Here is a 24,065-nt window from a genome sequence, read left to right on the forward strand (position 1 = left end):
GTCAGTTCTTTCATCAGAATTCTTGTATACTGGTACCATAGAGGCTATGGTAATACCACCAAAACTTTTTTACACATTCACCGATATTTTGTCTTTATTCAAATTCATCTTGTGTAAATCTTTGAATAAAGACAAAACGTTGATGAATCTATAAACAATTTTCGGTTTCGTTTTTCACACATACTTTCACATCCATCCACACACACACACACACACACACACACACACACACACACACACACACACACACACACAATTGTTTTTGGCAGAGGGCTAAGATGCAACTATAAATGAAAAGCTTTTGACGGGAATATGATGAAAATAGTCCCTTGTGTTTTATTTCACTCCGGGGATTCTCAGAGCTAAGCAGAATGCGATGACGCCTTTATTGTAGAGTTGTTCATCAATGCGTGTTTATTTATTTTCTGCAATTTCTAACTCATTGCCTTCTATTATTTGTGTATCTGTTACACCTATTCCACCATACCTGTTCTAGATTTTTTATGTGACAAAATACAGAGAACTTGTAATCTATATGATAATAATAACAACACGCTGATCCATTTCATGTTTGTGCATGTGCTATAACCTTTCAGATATATTTAAAAAAAAAAAAAAATGAGATCGTCCAATTATCAAAGATGGTGATTGCTAATTAAGCTGATTTCACCCAATTTACAATGAATTGTTCCAAAATCAAATTACGTTGTCCTGACAATTAAAATATTACGATTTTAAATGCATTTCAAAAAGTGACATCTGTTTTAATGATTTGAATAACTACATTTACGGTGATAATAATATTCTTTTAAAGAGAATTTAATGGTTATAGTTTTAAATAAATAAATGTACAAGAGACGTGTTCAGTTTATTTACTTAACGAATACTTAGTTGACATTGATACTTATTTTTAAGAAACTGATATTTTCTTCTTAATTGTATTGCACCATGAAATTTCCACGGGATTCTACTAATTGTTTCAAAATTCATTCAATTTATTCTTAAATGCCAGAAAGTTGTCTACTCTAATAGTTTCTATCTTCGGGCTGCTAGACTTTGTAATTCCCTTCCTGTTTCTGGCTTCTCTGGGTGTACTAAACTGCAAAAGTTTATATGTAATGTGAACAGAAATTTCACTGTTCAACTCCCCACAGTCCTTTGTTAGACAGGATCCTAAATAGTAGCCCCTTACATTCCAAGTGGCAATATGTCTTGTTTGGAGTGAAAATCTGTAGAAAAAAAAAAAAAAAAAAAAAAAAAAACATGACAGGATTTAGTTCTGCTAACATAACACTAAGCTAATGTTAATTATATTGACTCTGACAAACATTTATTATTTTTAAAAGCAATACTAACAGTAAATTATACAGATGAAGCAGGCATCATGGAATTTCCAGAGTGCCCTACTTGTTATCTATATTATTATTTGATTGGTAAAATACCTTTAGTCTTATGGAAAATATATATATATTTTTTTTACCACGTTCACCATAAACAAGGTTTTTTTACCACGTTCACCATAAACAAGGTTTTTTTACCACGTTCACCATAAACAAGGTTTTTTTACCACATTCACCATAAACAAGGTTTATCGCCACTTGGATGTAAAGAGTTACTATTTGGGACCCTGTTTAGAAGAGATGAGCAAGATGTTGGCTTACATTTAAACTTTTGCATGGCACTACAATCAGGGAAGCGGATAGCAGGAAGGGAATTACAAAGTCTAGTAGTCCAAAGGCAGAAACTATTAGAGTAGAAGCTTTCCGGCATTTAGAGATCTCTACAATGAAGGGGTCTGATTTTGTTGCTGAGTGTGTTCGGTGAGAGTATGTATGCCGAGGGAGCACAAGTGCAATAGGTTCATCAGAGCACATTTCATTAAAGTACTTGTAAAACAGGCACAGGGATGCAACATTGTGGTGACGGGGCAGGGGTTGGAGTTTAGTTGACAGTGCGGAACCTAATATTGGAGACTCTTTTTTGGACCCTGTCCAAGAGATAAAGACTAGTGGTAGATGCACAAGCCCAGATGTGGCAACAGTACTCCATGCATGGTTGTATGGTGGCTTTGTAAAGGTACAGGATACTCTCAGGGGTGAGTGATCTTATAGCTCGATAGAGGAAACCCACCTTCTTTGCAGCAGCCTTGGTAATGTCCTCAGTATACTGTTCAAGTTCATATTGTCTGTGAATGTTATTTGTCATGGCTAGTGGTGGTTGGGAAGTCTTCTTGTAATTGTTAAAGGAGAGCAGCTTAGTCTGAGTAGTGTTACCTTTATGTACATCTATTTTTCCCCTCATGCCTATTATAGAGCATTGTATCATCGGCAACATTACCCATCTCGGACACAATCTTATCAGAGAAGTCGTTAATGAATATCAGGAATAATAGTGGTTCAAGGATCAACCTCTGAGGCACTCCTGCTGTAATGTTATGTTATTTGGGTGTATGTCCATTAGGGACAACTTGGATAGTCCTCTTGCCTAAAAAGGATCTTATTTAGTATTCGTTCAGTTATTCTGTATGATTGAATTTCAAACTGAATCATTTATTAAACAGGGAATGTGAGAGAGATTATTCTCATTCTGCCATTAGTCAAGGTTCAGTTCTCACTACAGGTGATACTAATTAAGAAGAAAATAAAAATTACTTGAGATTTTTATCTGGTCATGGCTGACAGAATGAGAACAATGTATCCTCCTGTGGATTTAATAAAGGTTCAGTTTGAAATTTTGTATAGATCCCTTAGTTATAAAGATGAACCTGAAGATGGTTGGCGGTTACATCAACTGAAAGTTTGTGAGAAAAACGAAACATCCAAAATGAGAATAGTAGTCAGAATAATTAAAATAATCTTTTTCAAAATAGATTTTATTTATGTTTGTTTGATGTTTCAGTGCAGAATATGGACCATTATTATTATTTAGAAACCGATTCTTAACATACAAAGGGAAGGACGTTTGGTAATTATTCTGTACTTTTCCGATAACATTAATTAGTGAATCTCTCAACAGAGACTTCCTTTCTAGGTCAATTGTTCTTGACATATCAAAGGCCTTTGATAGGGTGTGGCATAAAGGTCTACTTCACAAGATCTCCATCTATGGTATAGTGGGAAATGTCTTTTCAATTATTAAATCATTTCTCTCTGATAGGTTCATAAAAGTAGTGGTTGATGGACATGAATCAGAAGCTCACAATATTAATGCTGGAGTCCCTCAGGGGTTCATCTTGGACTAAGCTCTCTTCCTGATCTACATTAATGACTGTCAAATCACATCCTTACATCATTCGTAAGCATTTGTGCTGACGACAGTACCATCTATGTACACTTCAAAGGCCGTAATTGACCAAGTTCTCTCTGATTCTCTCTCTTTGATCTTGGCAGGTGGTGCAATGGGGAAAGAGGTGGCTGGTTAATTTTAATGCATTTAAAACCAAGCTTCTATCTTTCCATCATCAACACTCTGATCCCCGTCTGGCATCAATTGAAATGAATGGCTCTTGTCTTGGGGAGGCTCCATGTTTTGACAAGCTTCTGTGTCTGACCTTTACTCATCTGAAATGGAACATATAAATCCATTGCCAAGGTCGCTAGAAAAATGGTTGGATCATTCTACCGCTCCAGTAGATGTCTCACTGCCGATGCAATTCTCTACCTGTATAAGAACCAAATACGTCCAAGGATGGAGTACTGTTGCCACATTAGGACAGGAGCTGCTAGAAGCAGCTTATCCTGCCTTGACAGAGTTCAAAATAGACTTTGTAGCCTAGTGGGGGATGCTCTTTTCTCTTCCCTGCAACCTTTTTCCTACAGAAGAGATGTTTCAAGCCTGTCTCTGCATTATCGTTATTTTCATGGCAAGTGCTCGTCTGAGCTTCAATCTATGGTCATCTCTCCTCTACAAACTTTCACAAAAAACACTTGTCTAGCTGAAAACACTATCAATAATTTCTCTCACTCTTTATATGTGCCTAAACCTAAATGTAGATTCCATGAACAAAGCTTCTTTCTTATAACTGCACACCTCTGGAACTCTTCTGTTTGCTTGATTTTCAGCTGACTACAATATGATCGTCTTCAAGTCCAATGTATACAAGTTCTTGATGAATTGTCCCCTTAAGTAATCCAATTTACCAAACTTCCACTACTAACAATTACTATGTCACTGTCCCATTGACTACTGTGCACTCAGTAACCCTTGTCCTCGAGTGGCCTCCATGCCTTGATAAGTGGTGACTCCTTTGTAAACAATAAATAAATGAAAAAAGGATATCGCAAAAATTGAATTTAACTTAAAAATCTGTATTCTGCATGCCAATGTTTCTTTTATTATGTACTGTCAGTAACACGTGTTTAGGATAAAGTTATTTTTTAAAAGTTATCCTCACTCTCAGGTCCACTCTTACTTGGTAATACCTGTCAGTATCTTATCTAGAGGCTAAATAGAATGTATTCTGGGTAGGACTTGAAACTGCATCCACTAATATGCACATAGATTTTCATCATGAATAATGAGTTAAAGCAGGTACGATGGATAAACACAAACTTGAAACAGACAGACTTTTACCAAACTGACTATACTCTACATTAAATAACCCAAAAAGGGTTGATATGCCATTGTGTTCTAACTATTCCATAAAAATTCACACGGGGTCATATTCTGGGTCTAATGGTCTGATGTTATGGCTTCTGACTTGTTACGCTGTCAATTATTTTATTCCCATGCCGTGTTTAGAAGATTTGCAGAACTTTGGGTGTTGACACAACTCGGTAGGAGACTTGAGTAAGTGGTCGGTCAGCAATATCTGTTTGCCTCTGTTTGTGTTGTCTTGTTTTATATGGTTAAGCTTTTTCATTGTGCTGTGTTCAACTTAGATGGGATAAATGTTTGCAGAGAAAAATAACATTTTTGTCTTTAAACAAATAATTCATTATAACTTCACTAACATGGTGGATCCATTACTTAACTAAAATATGAAATTGGCGTAAAAAAACCCTTTTATTTATATGCTTTATGCTTAATATCTTTATGATAAATCAGATTTTCATTTGACCTTCTGACCAAATACATCTTCATTACTCACACGTCATTGTTTGAGCCTGTTCTTGGCCTACCAAGCCAGCAGGATATCATCTAATCAAACTTCTTGGGGCTCTGGATATATTCACAAACACTTTTTAAATTTGGCACTTAAAGCAGATTATTTAGAATGTCATAGTAGCCCCTCATACTTCAACTAGCCTTGGCGCCCGGCGTTGCCCAGGTGTTTGGAAGTGTGCGTTGAGCAAAAAGTAAAAAAAGTGGTTGTATGCAGGTAGGCTCGAACCCATACCACGCAAGAGGAAAAGAACGTAAAAAAAAAAAAAACGTGACGTCTTTGCAGCTGTGTCCATCACCAAACCGGAAGTGGCAAAGGTTTAAATTAAGGCTAGTAAATCGAAAAAAAGGGATGACTTTCTAAAATATCAGCGAAAAAAGCGATCCCTCTTTGTAGAAAAGTGTCCAGTTGAGGGTGAAGGAATTAATGTTTTTAGCCAATTTTTCGATATTTGTCATCCGAAGGGTCGAGCTTCAAAATGATACCGAACTCGTAAAAATCTGTGGAAAGTTTTAGGCAGACATACAAACATACATACATAGATGTATACATTTGATCAGACAGGTGAGATTTATATTCTAAAAAATGGCAATATGCCGCATTTAACAACTAAATGTGAATGTATACATGAACTTTTTCAACGTGTATATAATTGAACCTTTGTGTTAATTACCTATTACAGCCTTTCTTTTTTGTTAATTTTCTAATCTTTAATTATTGACTAATATCTTTTAAACGTCTTCATTCTTTTTTGTTGTTGTTGTTTTGAATTTGTTTTAATTCTGTTATTTATCAATGTAAAGATCCTAACATTTCGTAATTGTTTTGTTAACTTTTTTTTTATTTATGATCCCTTTTTTATGCTGGTTTAGAACTGACTTTTATATTGAATAACAGATGCTGTATTTGTTTCAGCCGCTGAGAAACCAACCCCAAAAGCAACACTTACGGGACATCAGACGGAAGTCGTATGCGTTGCTGTCTTCTCAGAACTTGGACTGGTTGTTAGTGGCTCCAAAAGTACATAAAATTTCTCATATTTTCAAAACCTTTTATGATATATCTATTTGTTAAACATGAGTATATTTTTAGTCTCTTTACACATGACAAGCAGAATATTTAAATTATTGTGTGTACAACGATTCATAAAATGTGTACAATTCTCATAGGAACTGAACAATGTATGTGTTATCTATATGCATAGTTTAGGAGAATCTTTAGAAGCATCAAAGCATTTCTAAAAAAAAAAAAATAAAATAATAAGTAGTAGTAGTCGTAGTAGTAGTAAATAGATAATTTTAGTTATGAAAGAACTTAACAGATATGTCACAATTTATCAGTTTCTGAATGAAATCAAATACTTGTGCATCATTGGAACTAAACGTAACTCAGCATTCGCTTGGTTTTCTCTGAAGCATGACATCAACAGCCGGATAATGCTGAGCATCGCTGATGAAATCATAAACAACGCTCCGGAGAAGAAAATAGTAAAATTTTAAATGTACAAACATCAACAGAGAAAAAAGAAAAACCTACCGTAATTTTTAATTTTTATTAACTGTATGAAGGAAAGTTCCTTTTTTTACTTTTTTAGTCAATTAAATCATTTTTAAGCAAATTTTTTTTTTTTTTGTCAAATAAATTTTTAAGCATTTTTTTTTTTTTTTTCAAAAATAAGTGTTAGCAAATGTTTCCCCCCCCCCAATAAATAACAACAAAAGTGTTTTTTTTTTTTTTTTTTTTTTTTTTTTTTGCCGAAGTAGTTGGAATCTTTTTTCCCAATGCCAAGAAAATTTCCTTAGGAAGATGTTTTTCCTCAGACTTTTGGACATCATCAGATGATGGCAAAGTGGATGCAGAAGGGGTAACGGACATGTAAGAAAGTTCTTTACCAACCGGATAGCTTTGGATGATGTGAGTTAGACCCAAACCGGTATGAGAAGTCTGCTGACGTTATGTTTGTGTCAGTTGAAAACAGACTCTTCTATCTCCACTATATGGCCTGGGTCTCCTATCTGCTGGGGATTCTTGAGTAAATAATCCCGGCAAATATCTTGCACGAAATTCTCCTAATCGACTATAGTGTGCGCTGATCCCAACCAACATTCGTGCTGAACTTTTTTTTTCATTACCATCTCGACCACCCACAGGTATATCAGTCTGATAATGCACATGATTTTCAGCCATGATTTTGCGAAGAAGATCCCAGTCTGGATTACTGTCCACTGTGAACATTTAACATTGTTAAATCTCAAGCCATAGCCGTCGGTAATGCTCCCTCTTTTTGCGAGTTCGCTCATGGTCACAGGTTGCACATTTTATTGATTTTGCCATTTGCTATTGACAAAAAAGCAATTACGGTGTCCGGTGTCTAAAGCTGTTAGGCAAGGATGGTCAAATTCCTTTTTAGATCTTCCTGACTTGTATGTAAGAAATGGTGGATTTTTTTTCTTTTTCAATTAGTAATTTTTTTTAATTAATATTTTTTTCAATTAATATTTTTTTTCAATTAATATTTTTTTCAATTAATAATTTTTTTCAATTAGTAATTTTTTTCCTTTTTCAATTAGTAATTTTTTTCAATTAGTAATTTTTTTCAATTAATAATTTTTTCAATTAATAATTTTTTCAATTAATAATGTCATTTTTAGTATCCAAGTTTAACGTGGTATTGGTTTTTGAGATGAGGATTAATAATTTATTTTTTATTTGGATTATTCAGACTGTTATTCTCATCTCGGATATTATTCTAACAATGTTTAAGGTGAGGATTGATCACATATTCCTGTGAAAACTTATTGTTTTTAGAAATGACAAAAAGAACAAATCCAAATGAAGTGGAGAAAAAAAGAGGGTAGGAATTAGAGCAATTTTGGTGTTCATTTGAATCACATTACAGTCTTACTACAAATCTTTGTTATTTGGATTATTCAGACTACTATTCTCATCTAGGTTGTTATTTTCACAACGTTTCAGTCAATGTAACTTCCAACCTTCTTCAGGTGTGTTGTGTCAAATTCGAGAATCTTTGTCAGGCTCTGTATACAATTTTGAACAAAAACTAAGTTCATAAAAATTCCCAAGTTATATATATATATTAGATGCCTCCATTCAGTCTGATACTCCTTGTAGGGGCAGCTGTGCATGTAATTGTATGGCAAGGGTTGCGCAATCCCCAACAACACCTCCCTGAATTGGCACTGCTTGAGTCCAGTGGCAAGGAGAAGTCTAGGACAGCTGGAAACAATGCCGGGATAAGCGGAGAGCACATACAACACCTGGAAATTACCCATCTGGTACTGGCCAGGCTCATCATTGCTTAACTTTGGTGATCTGATAGAAGCCAGTGTGCCAAATGTCGTAATATATATATATATATATATGTATGTATATATATATATATATCTATATATATCTCTATATATATATATATATATATATATATATATATATATATATATATATATATATATATATATATATAATGTGTGTGGAAATAATATACCATGATGAACAACCAAAATTATTTACATATTCATCAATATTTTATCTTTATTTTAAGACTTCTCTGGAATGATTGATTCCTGTATGAAATGTGCCAAATTTTATGTACTTGTATTTTATTTCTTCGAATCGTTCATCTGGAAATAAATATAAAATGCTGATGACTATATAAATGCTTTTGGTTTTTCATTTTTACATACATGCACACATATTGGTGTGAAGATGGAGTGGAGATACAAAATTATTGGAGTGGAGATACAAAATTATTTAGACAACTAATGTAGTGAGAGAATTTACTTAACATCTTAATCTAAATGAATGTGTACACGTTTCACATATGTTCAGATGAACATTGTTACTTACAAGACAAAAACTTGTAGAAAAGGGATATTTTGTTCAGAATAATCATCACAAGATGCAAGTTTTAGCTTCATCTGATGGTAACGGAAATGTTCATTGTGTGAACTGATTGAAGTTATTAGCTTTCTGAGAATTGTTTTACCTTTGTTTGTATTTTTCGAACTACTCTTCTCATCTTGAGGGTCATTTTCAATGCCATCCCCAACAACAACAACAACACCATCACTACCACCATCAACAACAACAGCAAAAAAAACAACATCATCAACAACAATAACGACACCATCACCACCACCATCAACAACAACAATAACAATAACACCACCACACTCCCCACCACCACTACCAAAGGCAATAATAACAACACCAACAATAACATCACCACCACCATCATCAATAGCAATAACAGCATCAACAATATGAACACCAACATCATCGCATTATTATTCTCACCATATTTTTTCTTTTAGTTTTTGCATTTTAAAAGCAACTATGACAGCACATTTCAACATTTACTTTTTTTTTTATCCTTTTTTTATCCCTTGCAAAAAAATATTTTAAGAAATATAGATTATTGTTTTATTTCATTTTATTTTTTTACCCTTAAAAAAATGACGTCATCAATCTTTTCATTATTATTCTCGCTTCATATTTCATTAGAGAATATAATCAAAGCATGCATTATAATAAAACATATATTTTTCATCTAATTTATTTTTTTAATTTTGTAGATGGTCCGTGCCTTGTCCATGCACTGTCAGGAGATTTACTGAGATCACTTGACCCACCTGAAGGATGCTTCTCGCCGGAGTTGATTACCATGTCACGAGAAGCATTTGTACTGGTTAAGTTTGACCAAGGAAACATCTGTAGTTTTACAATGAATGGAAGACTTTTACGTCATGTGAAACATAAAGATAATATTATGGTAAGTACAGAAAAGACTTTTCGACTGGTCAATGGTATGAAAAAAGTGTGGGGTTTGACTGGGCAGTGACTTTGGACATTCAAATTGGAAATATATCAAATTATATTTAAACTTTGGTTTTGCACCATTCATTTGGCCACTTGCTCCAATCACTGATACATGCCAGTTGATATTCCGATCTCAACAATCAGTCCTGGAGAAACTGAGTCATCTCAGTGACCTCTCATCTGATGGGCTGAGGCATTTGTTTTAGGTAGTCCTAGGAGGTCTACCCTCCTAGGCTTTGCCTCCTATTTTTCGTGCGGAGCAAGTTTACTTCTTACTGCCTGAGGCACCTTAACCAGGGAATGCTAATGGAGTTGCCCAGGCAAATGTTAAAACACCAAAGTTCTTCCTCTTTTAGGGGTACTGGCTTGGTTCTCCCTACTTTCTGTGGTGGGAAGGAAGAAAAAAATAACTATTTCTATTTCTCATAATATTTCTCAATACTAGAATCTATACTTGCCTGGGCCCAACTACTTGATTTATTCCCCAAATCAAGGAGTTGTACCAAATCATTACCAGACACCTACATACTACTGGGTATGATTAATATTAACAAAACACATATTTTTGTTTATTGACATATTTTTGAATGCAAATACTTTGTATTTTATAAGTAACTTTTAAGGGTTTTGTAAAAAGAATATTGCACTATAGGTCACTTATTTATCTTAGTTGGTAGACTGCTGATAGAATAGTGTGTAAGAAGTTGGTCTGTAAACAAAACGGTCTGGTTTCAATCTCAGCTTGAATTAGTTGCTTGTGTTTATTCATACTGAATAGTTGTGATACAGAAAACATTGTTTATATATGACTAATATATGTAAGAGATGTTCCAAAACTAAAGCCTTGGCTATCGATGGACAATCAAACTAATATATACTATCCTTTGAAATATATGGTTTTATATAGGTAATTGAATGCTGGTTATTTATCCGATACTAAAATCAACATCACACACACACAAATATATATATATATATATATATATATATATATATATATATATATATATATATAAGCCCCTTTAAGAAATTCATTTCTTACTGTTGAGCACTTTCAGTTGAATTAAATCGGTGAATTTAGCTCTTATGCCCGGATCATCATATAATAATTAGATCACTCTCACTGACGTTAAAAAAAAAAAAAAAAAAACCATTTAAAAAAATAAATATTTAAATTTCAAGCTTATTTCACATGGTTAACGGTAGCCGAATGGATACAGCCTTTGCTAATGAAGCCAGAGATGGCTTCTGTCGCCGGGTTCGAAACTATTGACCGGTGTTAATCATGACACTCTGCACTGAAGATTCCCGAAAGGATGAAACACTAGTGTCTGTAGGTATTTAATAATTATTATAGTAAATAATTATATAATATGTTTATTTATACAAACATTATTAGTTACATATGTGCATACATGTTTCTGTAGTAAACACTTTTCAGAGATCGTATATCATCAGGCTAGAAAGAAAAAAATCCCAAATTAGTTAAATTCTTCTAGATATACCGTTCTCTCTCTCTCTCTCTCTCTCTCTCTCTCTCTCTCTCTCTCTCTCTCTTATTTTTATTAAAAACAAATATGGTTTAGTTGAGGAGCGCTTTGAACCTGCACTCAGCCAACGGATCATCTGATATTTTGGTTATATTCATAAAGGCCTTTTTCTTTAATTTTGCAGTTAAAAGATATTATTCAGAATAGAATGCTAAAAAAGTAAATCAAATTAAAATCAAATCGAATTTATTAGCACAAAAATTGCAAAACATAATAAGCCATACAAAAAGACAGTAAGATGTGTACATCTATATACAGTCGGAATCTTTTGTTCAAGGACACTTTAATTCACTACCTGTGGCAGGCTGTTCCGCAAAGCAGAAACAATGAGAGAATGAAACTGAATATTAATCTATCGACAGACTACTACTACTACTACTACTACTACTAGTAGAAATAAGAATTTCAAAATTTTGTAACTAAACTGTATATCTATTCTATCTATATATAAATTATTATGTGGAGTTTTCAAAATAGCAATCCATCTGACATATTCATAGATGATTGTATTGGCTGGGATATGTTTTATTTCACTCCAGTTTCATTGTGAAAATACTTATTCCGGATAAGAAAACAGTGGATACTTTTTCGTTCATTTAGTATAATGAAAGGAAGCAACGAATACTTTTTTTTTTTTTCCAGAAGTGTAGCTTACCTTGGAAACATTTGAAATTTTTAACAAATCCTCATGTATTTAAAGGTTGAAAGTGTCTGTAGTCATTTACATGCAAAAATTTCATAAAGATTAAAACGTTACTGTGATAAAATTGTTAATAGTTTTATAACAATTTGGTTCAAATAATAATTTAAGTCATTCATTTCGTGTGAATCAGATGTTTCTATTGTTGGCATTAGTTTCCCTGGTATCTTTCGTGATAAAATAATTTCTAGAAATACATCAGGAGAAACCACGTGAAGGTTGCCAACATCCTAAGTGAGAATGTTTCTGTGGAACGAAATGGCTTCGAACTTGGCACACCTTAGTTGTCAGCACATGTTGTTCACAACTGAGCCACCACCATCCCCTCCCAATAATCAAACAAAAAATTCATCATTGAATTAAACTTTTTAAAATAAAAACAATAATTTGGTACATAAAGAAGATTTTTTAAAAATAGGCATAAGAAAAATGAAAGTACAAAGATTCCCGGACACCACCAGGAAGGTACAACTAGTTGAATATAGTTTTATATAACATGAATTTGGTTGAGGGAAGGGGTTCTCCTATGATTCGACGTACACACATGTAACAGTTTTATTTTGCAAAAATCCAGACACAATTCTAGAATAAGAATTAATTCATATCAGTTTCAGAAGTAGAAATATTTACTTTTAAAAAATTAAGGATCAGTTCAGCCTAATGCAATAAAGTTTAATAGTGAATTAAGTTTAGAAAGTATTCTTGATGATTGCATAAATGTAATGTTTCAAATGTTTTTGTTTTTAATTTACAGTCGATGCTACTGAGTCGTGGTGGAGAATATCTGATAACCGGAGGAGACAGTGGGGTCGCTGATGTGTGGCGGACACATGACCTTACACTCCTTTATTCTTATCCCAAGTGTGATGGCAGTATTCACTCGTTGTCCTTATCACATGATGAAAGGTAAACAACCTCATACAGCATTTTTTTATCAAGTTTGAATGCACTGATTTCATTTGTTCACAGAGACAAGAACCCCATATCCTATCATTATAGACTACTGTCTCCTTATATCCTATCATTACAGACTACTGTCGCCTTATATCCTATAATTATAGACTACTGTCGCCTTATATCCTATCATTATGGCTAGTGTCTCCTTATATCCTATCGTTATACACTAGTGTCTCCTTATATTCTAGTTATAGAGTAGTGTCACCTTACATCCTATTAATATGTTAGTGTATCCTTATATCCTATAAATATATATTAGTGTCTCCTTGTATCCTATTAATATATATTAGTGTCTCTTTATATCTTATTGTTATAGACCAATATTTCCCCATGTCCTATTGTTATAGACTAGTCTCCTTATATTCTATTGTTATAGACTAGTGTCTCCTTATACCCTATTAGTATAGTGTCTCCCTATTTTCTACTGTTATAGACTAGTGTCTCCCTATCTTCTACTATTATAGACTAGTGTCTCCCTATCTTCTACTGTTATAGACTAGTGTCTCCCTATGTTCTATCGTTATAGACTACTGTGCCCCTGCCTTATTTTTATAGATTGTTTCCCTATGCCCTATTGTTATAGACTAGCATCTCCCTATCTTCTATAGTCAAGGACTAATGTCTCCCTATCTTCGTATTAACTAAAAGGTATAACGTTTGAAAAAATGAATCATTTTATTATAACAGATGAGATAGAATAGATTCTGTATCATTTCTATTTTCTATCAATGTGATTCACTTTTAAAAATCCACCTGTTGTTTAATAAAGTATTCCTGAATATATATATATATATATATATATATACTAGCAATTCAGCCCGACTTTGCTCAGGTCGTATGTACTGTTCATAACTTTATGTGCATGTATGTATATATATATATATATATATATATATATTAAAAATTTTGACTCATGTCTAGGTAACCGTCATTTAAAGTTTTAAGTGTTTACACCCAAAATTGGCAGAGGAGTTTGTTAGAGTCTGCAAAGGTCACCTCTTTCAACTTTGACCTCTTGGCAGACAAATTTTTGCCCAAAAACTGATTAAAAAGCTTGCGGCATGTCTGAATACTGTTTATGTAAAATTTCAAATGTTTAGACTCAAAATTGGCTGAATAGTTTGCTAGAAATCTTTTGAATTTTGACCCCTTGAAAGCCAAATTGTCGGCCAAAAATCAATTGAAAAGCTTACCCTATGTCTGAATACACTTTATGTATAATTTCAAATGTTTAGACAAAAAATTGGTTGTGTAATTTGGTAGACACCGCAGAGGTCAAAGTTTTTTTTTTAACTTTGACCCCAATTTGACCCCTTAAAATTGATTGTTTTGGGCTCAAATCGAATTAAAAAGTTTGATCCATGTCCAAGTAACTTACATCTAAAATTTTAAATGTTTAGACCCAAAATGTACAGAGAAGTTTGATAGTTTTCAAAGGTCAAATCGTTGAACTTTGACCCCTTGACAGCCAAATTTCTGTCCAACAACCAATTAAAAAGATTTTCCCATATTTCAATCTGTAGACTGAAAATTGACAGCGTAGTAGGGAAATGTACACAGACAGACACAGACATACACGCACACGCACACACACACACACACACAGACAATTTCACATTTATAGATATATAGATATATACTAACAGGCCGCTCAGCATTGTCTGGTCGTAAGATATGCTTAATTATGATATTTTCATTAATGCAGATTACATATTTATCATGATTATAGAGCCAATACTCTATTGATTATTATATTGGACCCAATATATTGTAGTGATTTCAAAATTTTGAAAAGAATATGATTTGGGTGCCATCAGCTAGAATCTAAATTAAAACATATAGCTCTCCAGCTTTATCCGTCATAATCTGTACTCAGTCTTTACACATAGATAAAGTTAAAAATATAAAGTTGTAAACTGTATAAATGTATATTTGTGCATGCATACAAGAGCATTTTGAATTGACTCACGCCTGTCAAGTGGCAATTTATTTTTTTCAATTTTGATCCTTTAGCATCTATTTTTACCAGCTATAGACCAAATCGAATTTGTTCCATAAGTCTAAATACAGCATATATATCAAGTCTCAAATCTGTAGACTAAGAATTCACAAAGGAGTTTGGTAGAGACCGTTCCTCAGATAGGTAAACAGGCAGGACAAGTTCATTTTATATATATATATATATATATATATATATATATATATATACACACACACACACACACACACTATTCTCAGGAAGGGTAAAATGTGTTGTGCCTTTTTTTGTCCTCTTATGAAAATTAAAATAAAGATATAATGATCCTAAACTATGTTTAGAATTCTTTTTCAAATTCTGATCCAAGTCAGTTATATAATTTTCTATTTAGAAAATGTCTAAAATGTGATCTTAAAGGGTTTTAACTCTTTACCACCAAATTGTACTTTCAAGTCGCCTTTCATCTAAAAAAAATATTTCTTACTCTTATAACTTGTCAGCCCAACTGGTCTTCAAAGTACAGGTCTATGCATGGTTCAACAAGTGAATCAGAGGTTTGCTTATGTTCGTGCGTTAGTTGAACGTTAATTTCTGTTATGTGTGGGTTTCATGATTAAAAAATGTATTTATTGCATAAAAAAAATTCTGGCGGTAAAGGGTTCAGAAGAAATTTAAATTGAGGACATCTTACTTGGGAGTTTTATGACAAAGGATAAAATTCAATGAAAATATGTAATTTTTGAATTTTTAATTGGAAGATTGTACTATAAACTAATCACTCAATAATCCCTGGCTGCCCAACTCTCCACATAGTACCCCTGTAGCTTATGTCCCTGATAGTAGCCCCCTACATCAAAGTGGCAATGTGCCTTGTTTGACGTGAAAATGTAATAAAAAATAAAAAAAAGTCTTTCTATCTCCTTTTCAACACCACCCCATATCAAACTAAATTAAAAATAACCCACATTATGAACCCGTACATCTAGCAGTTGTGTTCTAAAATTCATAATGATTGGTTAATTAGTTTAAGAGTGATCCCGGTATGTACAAATATTTAAATATATAGACACACTGAACTTTATAAAGACGGAGATATACACGTACCTAACTTTTATATGATGATTACTGTAACATTTCTCGCAACATTTTATTGCAGTTTTATGACTGTACATGAATCCGAAGTATTTTTAATATTTTGTTGCCACTCCTAAACAATGTTATGCATATATTTTTAATATTTTGTTGGCACTCCTAAACAATGTTATGCATTTTAGCATGTTTTCATTTAAGGAGAGCTTCTGAAAATAGACCCATTATATTCAATGGGAATGTCTGGAGATATATAATCTATTAAAATTTGTTCATATTTTTTAAAAATGAAACAAAAAACAAAGTTTTAAGGAAGATATACAAAATTTTAATTATCCGACAAGGAGTACAAATAAACAAGAAAAATCTTATACCGTTATATATATATATATATATATATATATATATATATATATATATATACTAGCTGTACCCTGCCACGTGTTGCAGTGGCTCAATTTGGTGTAATGTAAAAATTTAATAAAAAGAGAAAAATGCATGTTTCTTATATTCTTAGTACAGCAATCCACCCCAAAAAGTGAAAAAGAAAGCGAAAATGAAAAAAAAATGGTACTCTCGCAAAATTTGATCTGGATCCTCGGGAGTTTCTGTCAATCATTCATGGTTTGGACTCGACCAACAATCAGTGGATGAAGCCGAACGTAGCAAAAATGTTGAAACGCTAAATGTTTTTTTTTTGTTGTTGCTTTCTGTATACAAAAATGTGAGTTAGTGATTAATATTTGGTTGATGGGGGGGGGGGGGTTTACTATACACAGATTCGAAAAAGTTGTCCAAAAACAAATAAATGAAAGCAAAGGTAAGGTAAGTTACGTTTCTACCTAACTGGATAATTGTTTAGTGTTTTTATGTAATGTAAAATGTTTAATTGGCTCGAAAAACAGAAATGGTCGCAGACTCTGTTGAATACGTTAAGTTTGGGAAAGTAAGTTGAAAACTAAAAACTATACAAAACAGTGTCTAAAACCCCACAAATATATGTTACCATGACATAGGCTGGCATAATCGGTGGGTTTGTGACAGTATTTTGTGTAGTTTTTTAGTTTTAACTCACTTTCTCTAACTTAAAGTAATCAACAGTGTCCGCCACCATTTGTAGCTTTCAAATACACCAATAAACACTGTTTTTCGAGCTGACTAAACGTTACATTAAATGAAAAGGGTTCATATTACTAAACACAGATACAAAAAAGTTGTCAAAAAATAAATATATAACAAATAAATGTTATCAAAGACAAGAAAAGTAAATGTTCTACCTAACTGGATAAGATTGTAGTGTTTTTATGTAATGTATAATCGGTTCAAAAACATTCAATGTTTATCAGTATATCTGAAAAATACAAATGGCGGCAGACTGTATCGGACACGTTAAGTTTGGGGAAATTTTGGGAAAATGAGTTTAAACTAAAAAAACTATACAAAATACTGTTAGGAACTCACTCAATATATGTTATCATGACGTAGGCTGGCATATAATCGGTGGTTTTAAACTTTTGCTCGATACAGGTGACGACGTTTAAGAGTCCCTTTTAGTGATTACCTGGTTTGAGGATATTTGTACAACTAAACGGCAAATCTGCTTCAAAAAATCCGGTATTATTTTACTTTAAAGCCCGTTTCACGTTCGTATATAACGAAATATTTTATTGTAGATTTTGGTGTGCTAAAAACGAATCTGCAAACCGTTTCCATAGCAAAAAGAAAGTTTTCATGATATTCATGAAATTACTTTTTCGAAAAGTGGGTGATCACTTTTCAATGTAAATTTAACTTAGAATGAGCACCCACTTTCTGGCCACCTGAGAGAGGGGCATTTTTCTGTGTGTTTCTTGGTTAAAAAGTTTTTTGTTTGATTTCTTTTGTTTGGTAATAACCCCTGAACTCTGGGACTATTTTCCATTTCACAGCTGTAGCCTTCGTTTACGCTATGCGTGAGCATAAACGAAAGCTGTTTAGCCAATAAACATGGGAAAAAATCCCCCCTCTCTCAGGTGGCTAGAAAGTGGGTGCTCATTTTAAGTTAAATTTACATGGAAAAGTAATCGCCCACTTTTCGAAAAAGTAATTTCTTCATATCATAAAAACTATTGTTTTGCAACGGAAACAGTTTGCAGATTCGTTTTTAGCACACCGAAGTCTACAAAAAAAATTTTGTTATATAGGAAGGTGAGACGCACGGCCCTTAATGGAAAATTATATCAAAAATCCGGGGGAAAATAGTTTTCAATAAAAACAGCAAATGAATTTGATAGAAAAAAAATGGATGCTATGTTTTTTTTTCTTTTTTCTGTGTGTTTCTTGGCTAAAAAGTTTTTTGTTTGATTTCTTTTGCATGGTAATAACCCCTGAACTATGGGACTATTTTCCATTTCACAGACGTAGCCTTTGTTTATGCTACACATGAGCATAAACGAAAACTGTTAAATATGCACTCGCGTACCAAACTGCCTTGTCAAAAAACCTTTAAGCTAATAAACACGAAAATAAATGCCCCTTCCCCGGGTGGCCAGAAAGTGGGTGCTCATTTTAAGTTAAATTTACATGGAAAAGTGATCACCCACTTTTCGAAAAAAAATTTCTTCATATCATGAAAACTATTTTGGTACTCATTGGGCGTTGATTTCCATGGCGATCCGCAGAATTATTTAATGGTCGTTCCCTTAGTCCCCCCCTAGTCAAGGCTAATGCATGTGCACGTAACATTTTTTATTTATTTACTTACATGGCGGAGTTATACAACCATCACCTCCATGCGAATTTCTATACTGATAGGTTTTTTTAAATTTTTTCACTGGATTATTATTGATTGAACACTAACCAGATTATGAAAAAAAATTGAAAAAAAAAAAAAATTATTTCAACATTTGAAAGGGGTACTCACTTTTTAGTTACCACGTTCTGGTAAATCGGTCACCCATTTTTTTTTCTTTTTTTGGCTACATACAGAAGTGTCTTCGGGAGATATAAAATGGTCGCATGTTGACGAAGCAATGTATAGGGAGGCGTACGGGATGAAAAATTATTGGTAAATCTTTAGATTAGGTCCACCTCCTCAATTTTCTTTTAAATGACGATTTGTAACGGTTTTCGACTATGCTGAATACGAAAATCGCATTGAAATTTTGCAGAAATGAGTAGTTATCAAGATATAAAAAGTTGTATTATGCATTGTAATCTTTGGCGGCCATCTTTTTTACACGCGTGCATTTATTTATGGTGCGTGCACGCGTAAAAAGATGGCCGCCAAAGAATACAATGCATAATATAACTTTTTATATCTTGATAACTACTGATTTCCGCAAAATTTCAATGCGATTTCCGTATTCAGCATACTCAAAAACTTATAAATGTCGTCATTTAAAGGAAAATTGTGGAGGTGGACCTAATCTAAAAAAAATACCAAATTATTAAACATTTCGGTACTCATGCAGAGAGTGATCCGTGCTGAAATAATAATGTTATTATTTTAAAAGCCATTCTTAACATGGGGAGGGTGTTTTGTACCCATTCTGTACTTTAACCTTACAATTGAATAAAAAAAAAAAACATATCATAAAACTTTAATTAAACGTGGAAATACGATTAAAAAAATAGCGTGGATCACTCTCTGCATTAGCACCAACAAGTTAGTGAAATTTATAATACTTAAAAAAATTTAAAAAAAAACAACAAAAGTTTTGAAAAAAAACAAAAAACCCTCACCTTTCATAAAAACAAATTATTTAAAAAAATAAAATAAAAAAACACCCACAAACTGACTTTTAACTAAATAAGTAAAAAAAAAAAAAATTTGAAAAACTCGAAACTTTATTTTCATAAAAACAATAAAAAAGTCATGTTCAATCTATTTTTTTTTTCTTTGAGAAACAAATATATTTCTGACTTACAAATGCGGTAGAGACTCATATTATTTTTACTTTCTATGGGTTTGATATACTGCGTTTTTATTGGTTACAAAATGGGTGACTGATTTATCAGAACGTTGTAACTAAAAAGTGAGCACCACTTTCAAATGTCGAAATAATGATTTCTTTTTTAATTTTTTTTTTTTTTTAATAATCTGTTTAATTAGTGTCCAATTAATAATAATCCAGTGAAAAAAATTTACTACGGCACTTTCGCACTTACTTTTACAAAGATTATTTACGTTAACTCTTTTCATAAATAATTTTTAAAAAAAAGCAACTAAACCATTTATTGATAATTTGTCACGTGTACAAACATTTATTTATTTATTTACGTAGGCTTAACTCTTTTCATGAATAAGAAAAGTTTTACTCTTTAAGAATAATAAAAGGAAAAAATGCAGAGAGTGATCCGCGCTATTTTTTAAATCATATTTCCAAATTAAAGGTTTACGATATGTTTTTTTTATTCAATTGTAAGGTTAAAGTACAGAATAGGTACAAAATACCCTCCCCTCCCCATGTTAAGAATGGCTTTTTAAATAATAACGTTATTATTTCAGCACAGATCACTCTCTGCATGAGTATCATAAAAATTAATACAAATAATACTTATCTCAATAAGTGAAAGGCTCATTTCTACCGGAAATGAAATCGGGACAATCTCGCAGTTACGAAAAATATTTTCATTTATAATTTAATATTTTTATAATTCGCAATGTTAAATTATTTTAATAACATGCAAACATTCTTTGACTTTAAAAATAGATTTTCTGAAAATTTCAATTAAATTGGTAACGTAGAAATATGATTTTATTCACTTTTAACAAACCAAAAATTACATTTTTATATATATAGATATATATATTAGTAAAAAAAAAAGCAGCCGAACCACTAAAAATGTTAATATAAATTTATATATAGATTCATAAAACCTGATGTTATTGTTAAATACAATGTGTCTATATAAAGACTATTTTATTAAATGATAATATCTATTATTTATTATGGCAGAAGGATGTTATATATATATGCATGCATGTATGTGTGTGTATGTCTATATGTATGTATGTGTGTGTATGTATATATGTATGTGTATGTATATATGTATGTATATATGTATGTGTGTGTGCATGTATGTATATATATGTATGTATATATGTATGTGTGTGTGCCTGTATGCATATGTATGTATATGTATGTATATATGTATGTATATAGATGTGTGTGTATGTATATATGTATGTGTATATGTATGTGTATGTATATATATATATGTGTGTGTATGTATATATATATGTGTGTGTATGTATATATATATTTTTTTATTTTTTTTATTTTTTTTATTACATTTTCACCCCAAACAAGGCAAATTGCCACTTTGGTGTAGGGGGCTACTATCAGGGGAAACAACTACTGGGGTACTATGTAGGGATTTGGGCAGCAAGGTGTCGGTTCACGTTACACTTAAACTTCTGCACGTCAGTACTGTTGGGGAAGCAGGGACCTGGAATGGAATTCCAGAGTCTTGCGGTTCTGGGGAAGAAACTATTGGAGTAAAAAGAGCTTTTACATCTAGGGATCTCTACAGTGTGGGGGTGGGATCTAGTAGCCTGTCGGGTTTGTCGAGGGTGCTCGCGTCGTGGGGGCACAAGTGATTGCAGTTCGTCAGAGCATTCACCACTAAAATACTTGTAGAAAAGGCAGAGGGATGCAACATTTCGTCGATGGGACAGAGGCTGAAGCTTAGATGCCAGTTCAGGGCCTATCAGGTTTGCGACTCTCTTATATATATGTGTGTATGTATGTATATATGTATGTATGTGTGTATGTATGTGTGTGCATGTATATATATATATGTATGCGTGTGTATGTGTATATATATGTGTGTGTGTATGTATGTATGTATGTGTATGTATGTATATATGTGTATGTATATATATATGTATGTAGAGAAAATAAAAAAGGAACAAACCGTATTATGTGTTCACCAACGTTTCGTCTTTATTTCGAGACTTCCGAAATAAAGACGAAACGTTGATGAACACATAATACGGTTTGTTCCTTTTTTATTTTCTCTATTTTGTCGGAATACTATTTCCATTATTTTTATCATATATGTATGTGTATGTATATATTACGTATATATATATATGTGCGTGTGTGTATGTATATATTTGAACAAACATTAATATATATATATATGTATGTATATATACATATATGTGTATATTTACGTGTGTGTATGTATATGTACATATATGTGTATATTTATGCATGTGTATTTGTGTATATGTACATATATATGTGTATATATAGATGTACATATATATATATTTATGTGTATGCATATATATATATATGTACATATATACATGTACATTTATGTGTGTATATATATGTGTGCATGTATATATGTATACATGTGTATGTATATATATATATATTGTGTGTATATATATGTACATATGTGTGTACATTTATGTATATATATATATATTGTGTGTGTATATATGTACATGTGTGTGTACATTTATGTGTGTGTATGTATATATATATGTGTGTGTGTGTGTGTGTGTGTATATATATATATATATACTGTTTCATTGTATCACAACTTATCAGTACAAATACACTAGCACCTTTCCCTAGCTGGGGATTGAACCTATAACTACCGCGTTGATAGTTCTACCTATCAGCCCATGGAATCAATGCTTGCAAATGACCTCAACAAATGTCCATTTAAACAAACACTTGCCCACCGCTTTTACATTGCTATAGTCCCTTGTTTATTTGCCAACTAGCAAACAGTGAGCTTCACTTTTAGCCATTTAAGTTGTGGGTGGTTATATATTTACGCTCTACCCATATATATATTCATTTCAGACAAACTGTTTCGTTGTATCACTGCTGTTCAGTTTGGCTAAACTAGCATCTGTATTAAGTCGAGATCAAACCTATGACTATTTGATATGCTAATCACTTGAATATGGTGTGGGCGCTGTTAGCAAGTGACATACTAATATTTTATATATAAACATTGACAACTGCTGGAGAGTGGTTCATTTGTTTACAAAGAGCTTTACAATGTAGCTAGTAGAAGTTGTTGATGAATCTGAAAAGGAAGGACTTATATACGCATCGACAGTCATTGTTTCATTGTATCATAGCTCTTCAGTGCAAAGATTAAAAAAAATATGGCGGCTTGTAGAGGCTCTTACATACATTTATTTTAAAGATGTTTTTGTTGAAAAAGTACAACTATGTGTCATTTCATTTTTTTAACATTTCTGAAGGATCATTTTTTGTACGAAATTAGCTGACTATAACATAGTTGTTTTCAAGTCAAATTCTTGTTGAGCCATCGTTTTAAATAATCAAATTCTACTCAATTTCAATCGCTATTAATCATTACGCTGTTGTCTCACTATTTGTTTGATGAAAGATTTTCTTGTTATCAGAATCCGTTTTAATCTCTAAATGCTCTGGAATTATATCTTTGAATTCTAGTAGTATCATATAATATTCATTAAATTTAAACACTTCAGTTTAACTAAACAGCAACAACAATTGTGTGTATGTGAGTGCATGTCTCAGCTGTCATAGACTGGCTGGTGGAAAACCTGTTTTTTCATTAGCCCATCTACGCTAACCTAGACTAACGACTCTGTGTAGGATATTGTAACCCAGAATTTTTCCTAATTCTTAATTGGATGACCAAAGGGACGAAACCTGGATATCTCCATCAGATGTAGTAATGTATAGTATATGAATAAAATTATATATATATATATATATATATATATATATTATTTTTAAAATGTAATTATCCACTGACACGTGTTTCGTCGTCTACGACTCATCAGAGTGGCTGTATCTAGCGAGATTCAAAATCGGGACCCAACGGTAATGAGCCTAAACC

General features: G+C 32.5%; 1 protein-coding gene across 8 annotated transcripts in view; it reads left to right on the forward strand.

The window, feature by feature from the left end:
- Positions 1-24,065, forward strand: part of LOC145268225 (neurobeachin-like) — a 607,546-nt gene that overhangs the window by 577,728 nt on the left and 5,753 nt on the right. For 5 of the 8 annotated variants that reach the window (XM_080123533.1, XM_080123535.1, XM_080123532.1 and 2 more), the window contains 3 exons: positions 6,002-6,124; positions 9,700-9,896; positions 12,948-13,099. In XM_080123533.1, coding sequence (XP_079979659.1) covers positions 6,002-6,124; positions 9,700-9,896; positions 12,948-13,099 — 472 coding nt within the window. The remainder of the gene's footprint in view (positions 1-6,001; positions 6,125-9,699; positions 9,897-12,947; positions 13,100-24,065) is intronic. The other 3 variants (XM_080123540.1, XM_080123534.1, XM_080123537.1) reach the window with 1 other exon arrangement.

Source organism: Euprymna scolopes, chromosome 43 (assembly GCF_053919585.1).
Source record: "Euprymna scolopes isolate OS-2025 chromosome 43, ASM5391958v1, whole genome shotgun sequence".
NCBI lineage: Eukaryota > Metazoa > Mollusca > Cephalopoda > Sepiida > Sepiolidae > Euprymna > Euprymna scolopes.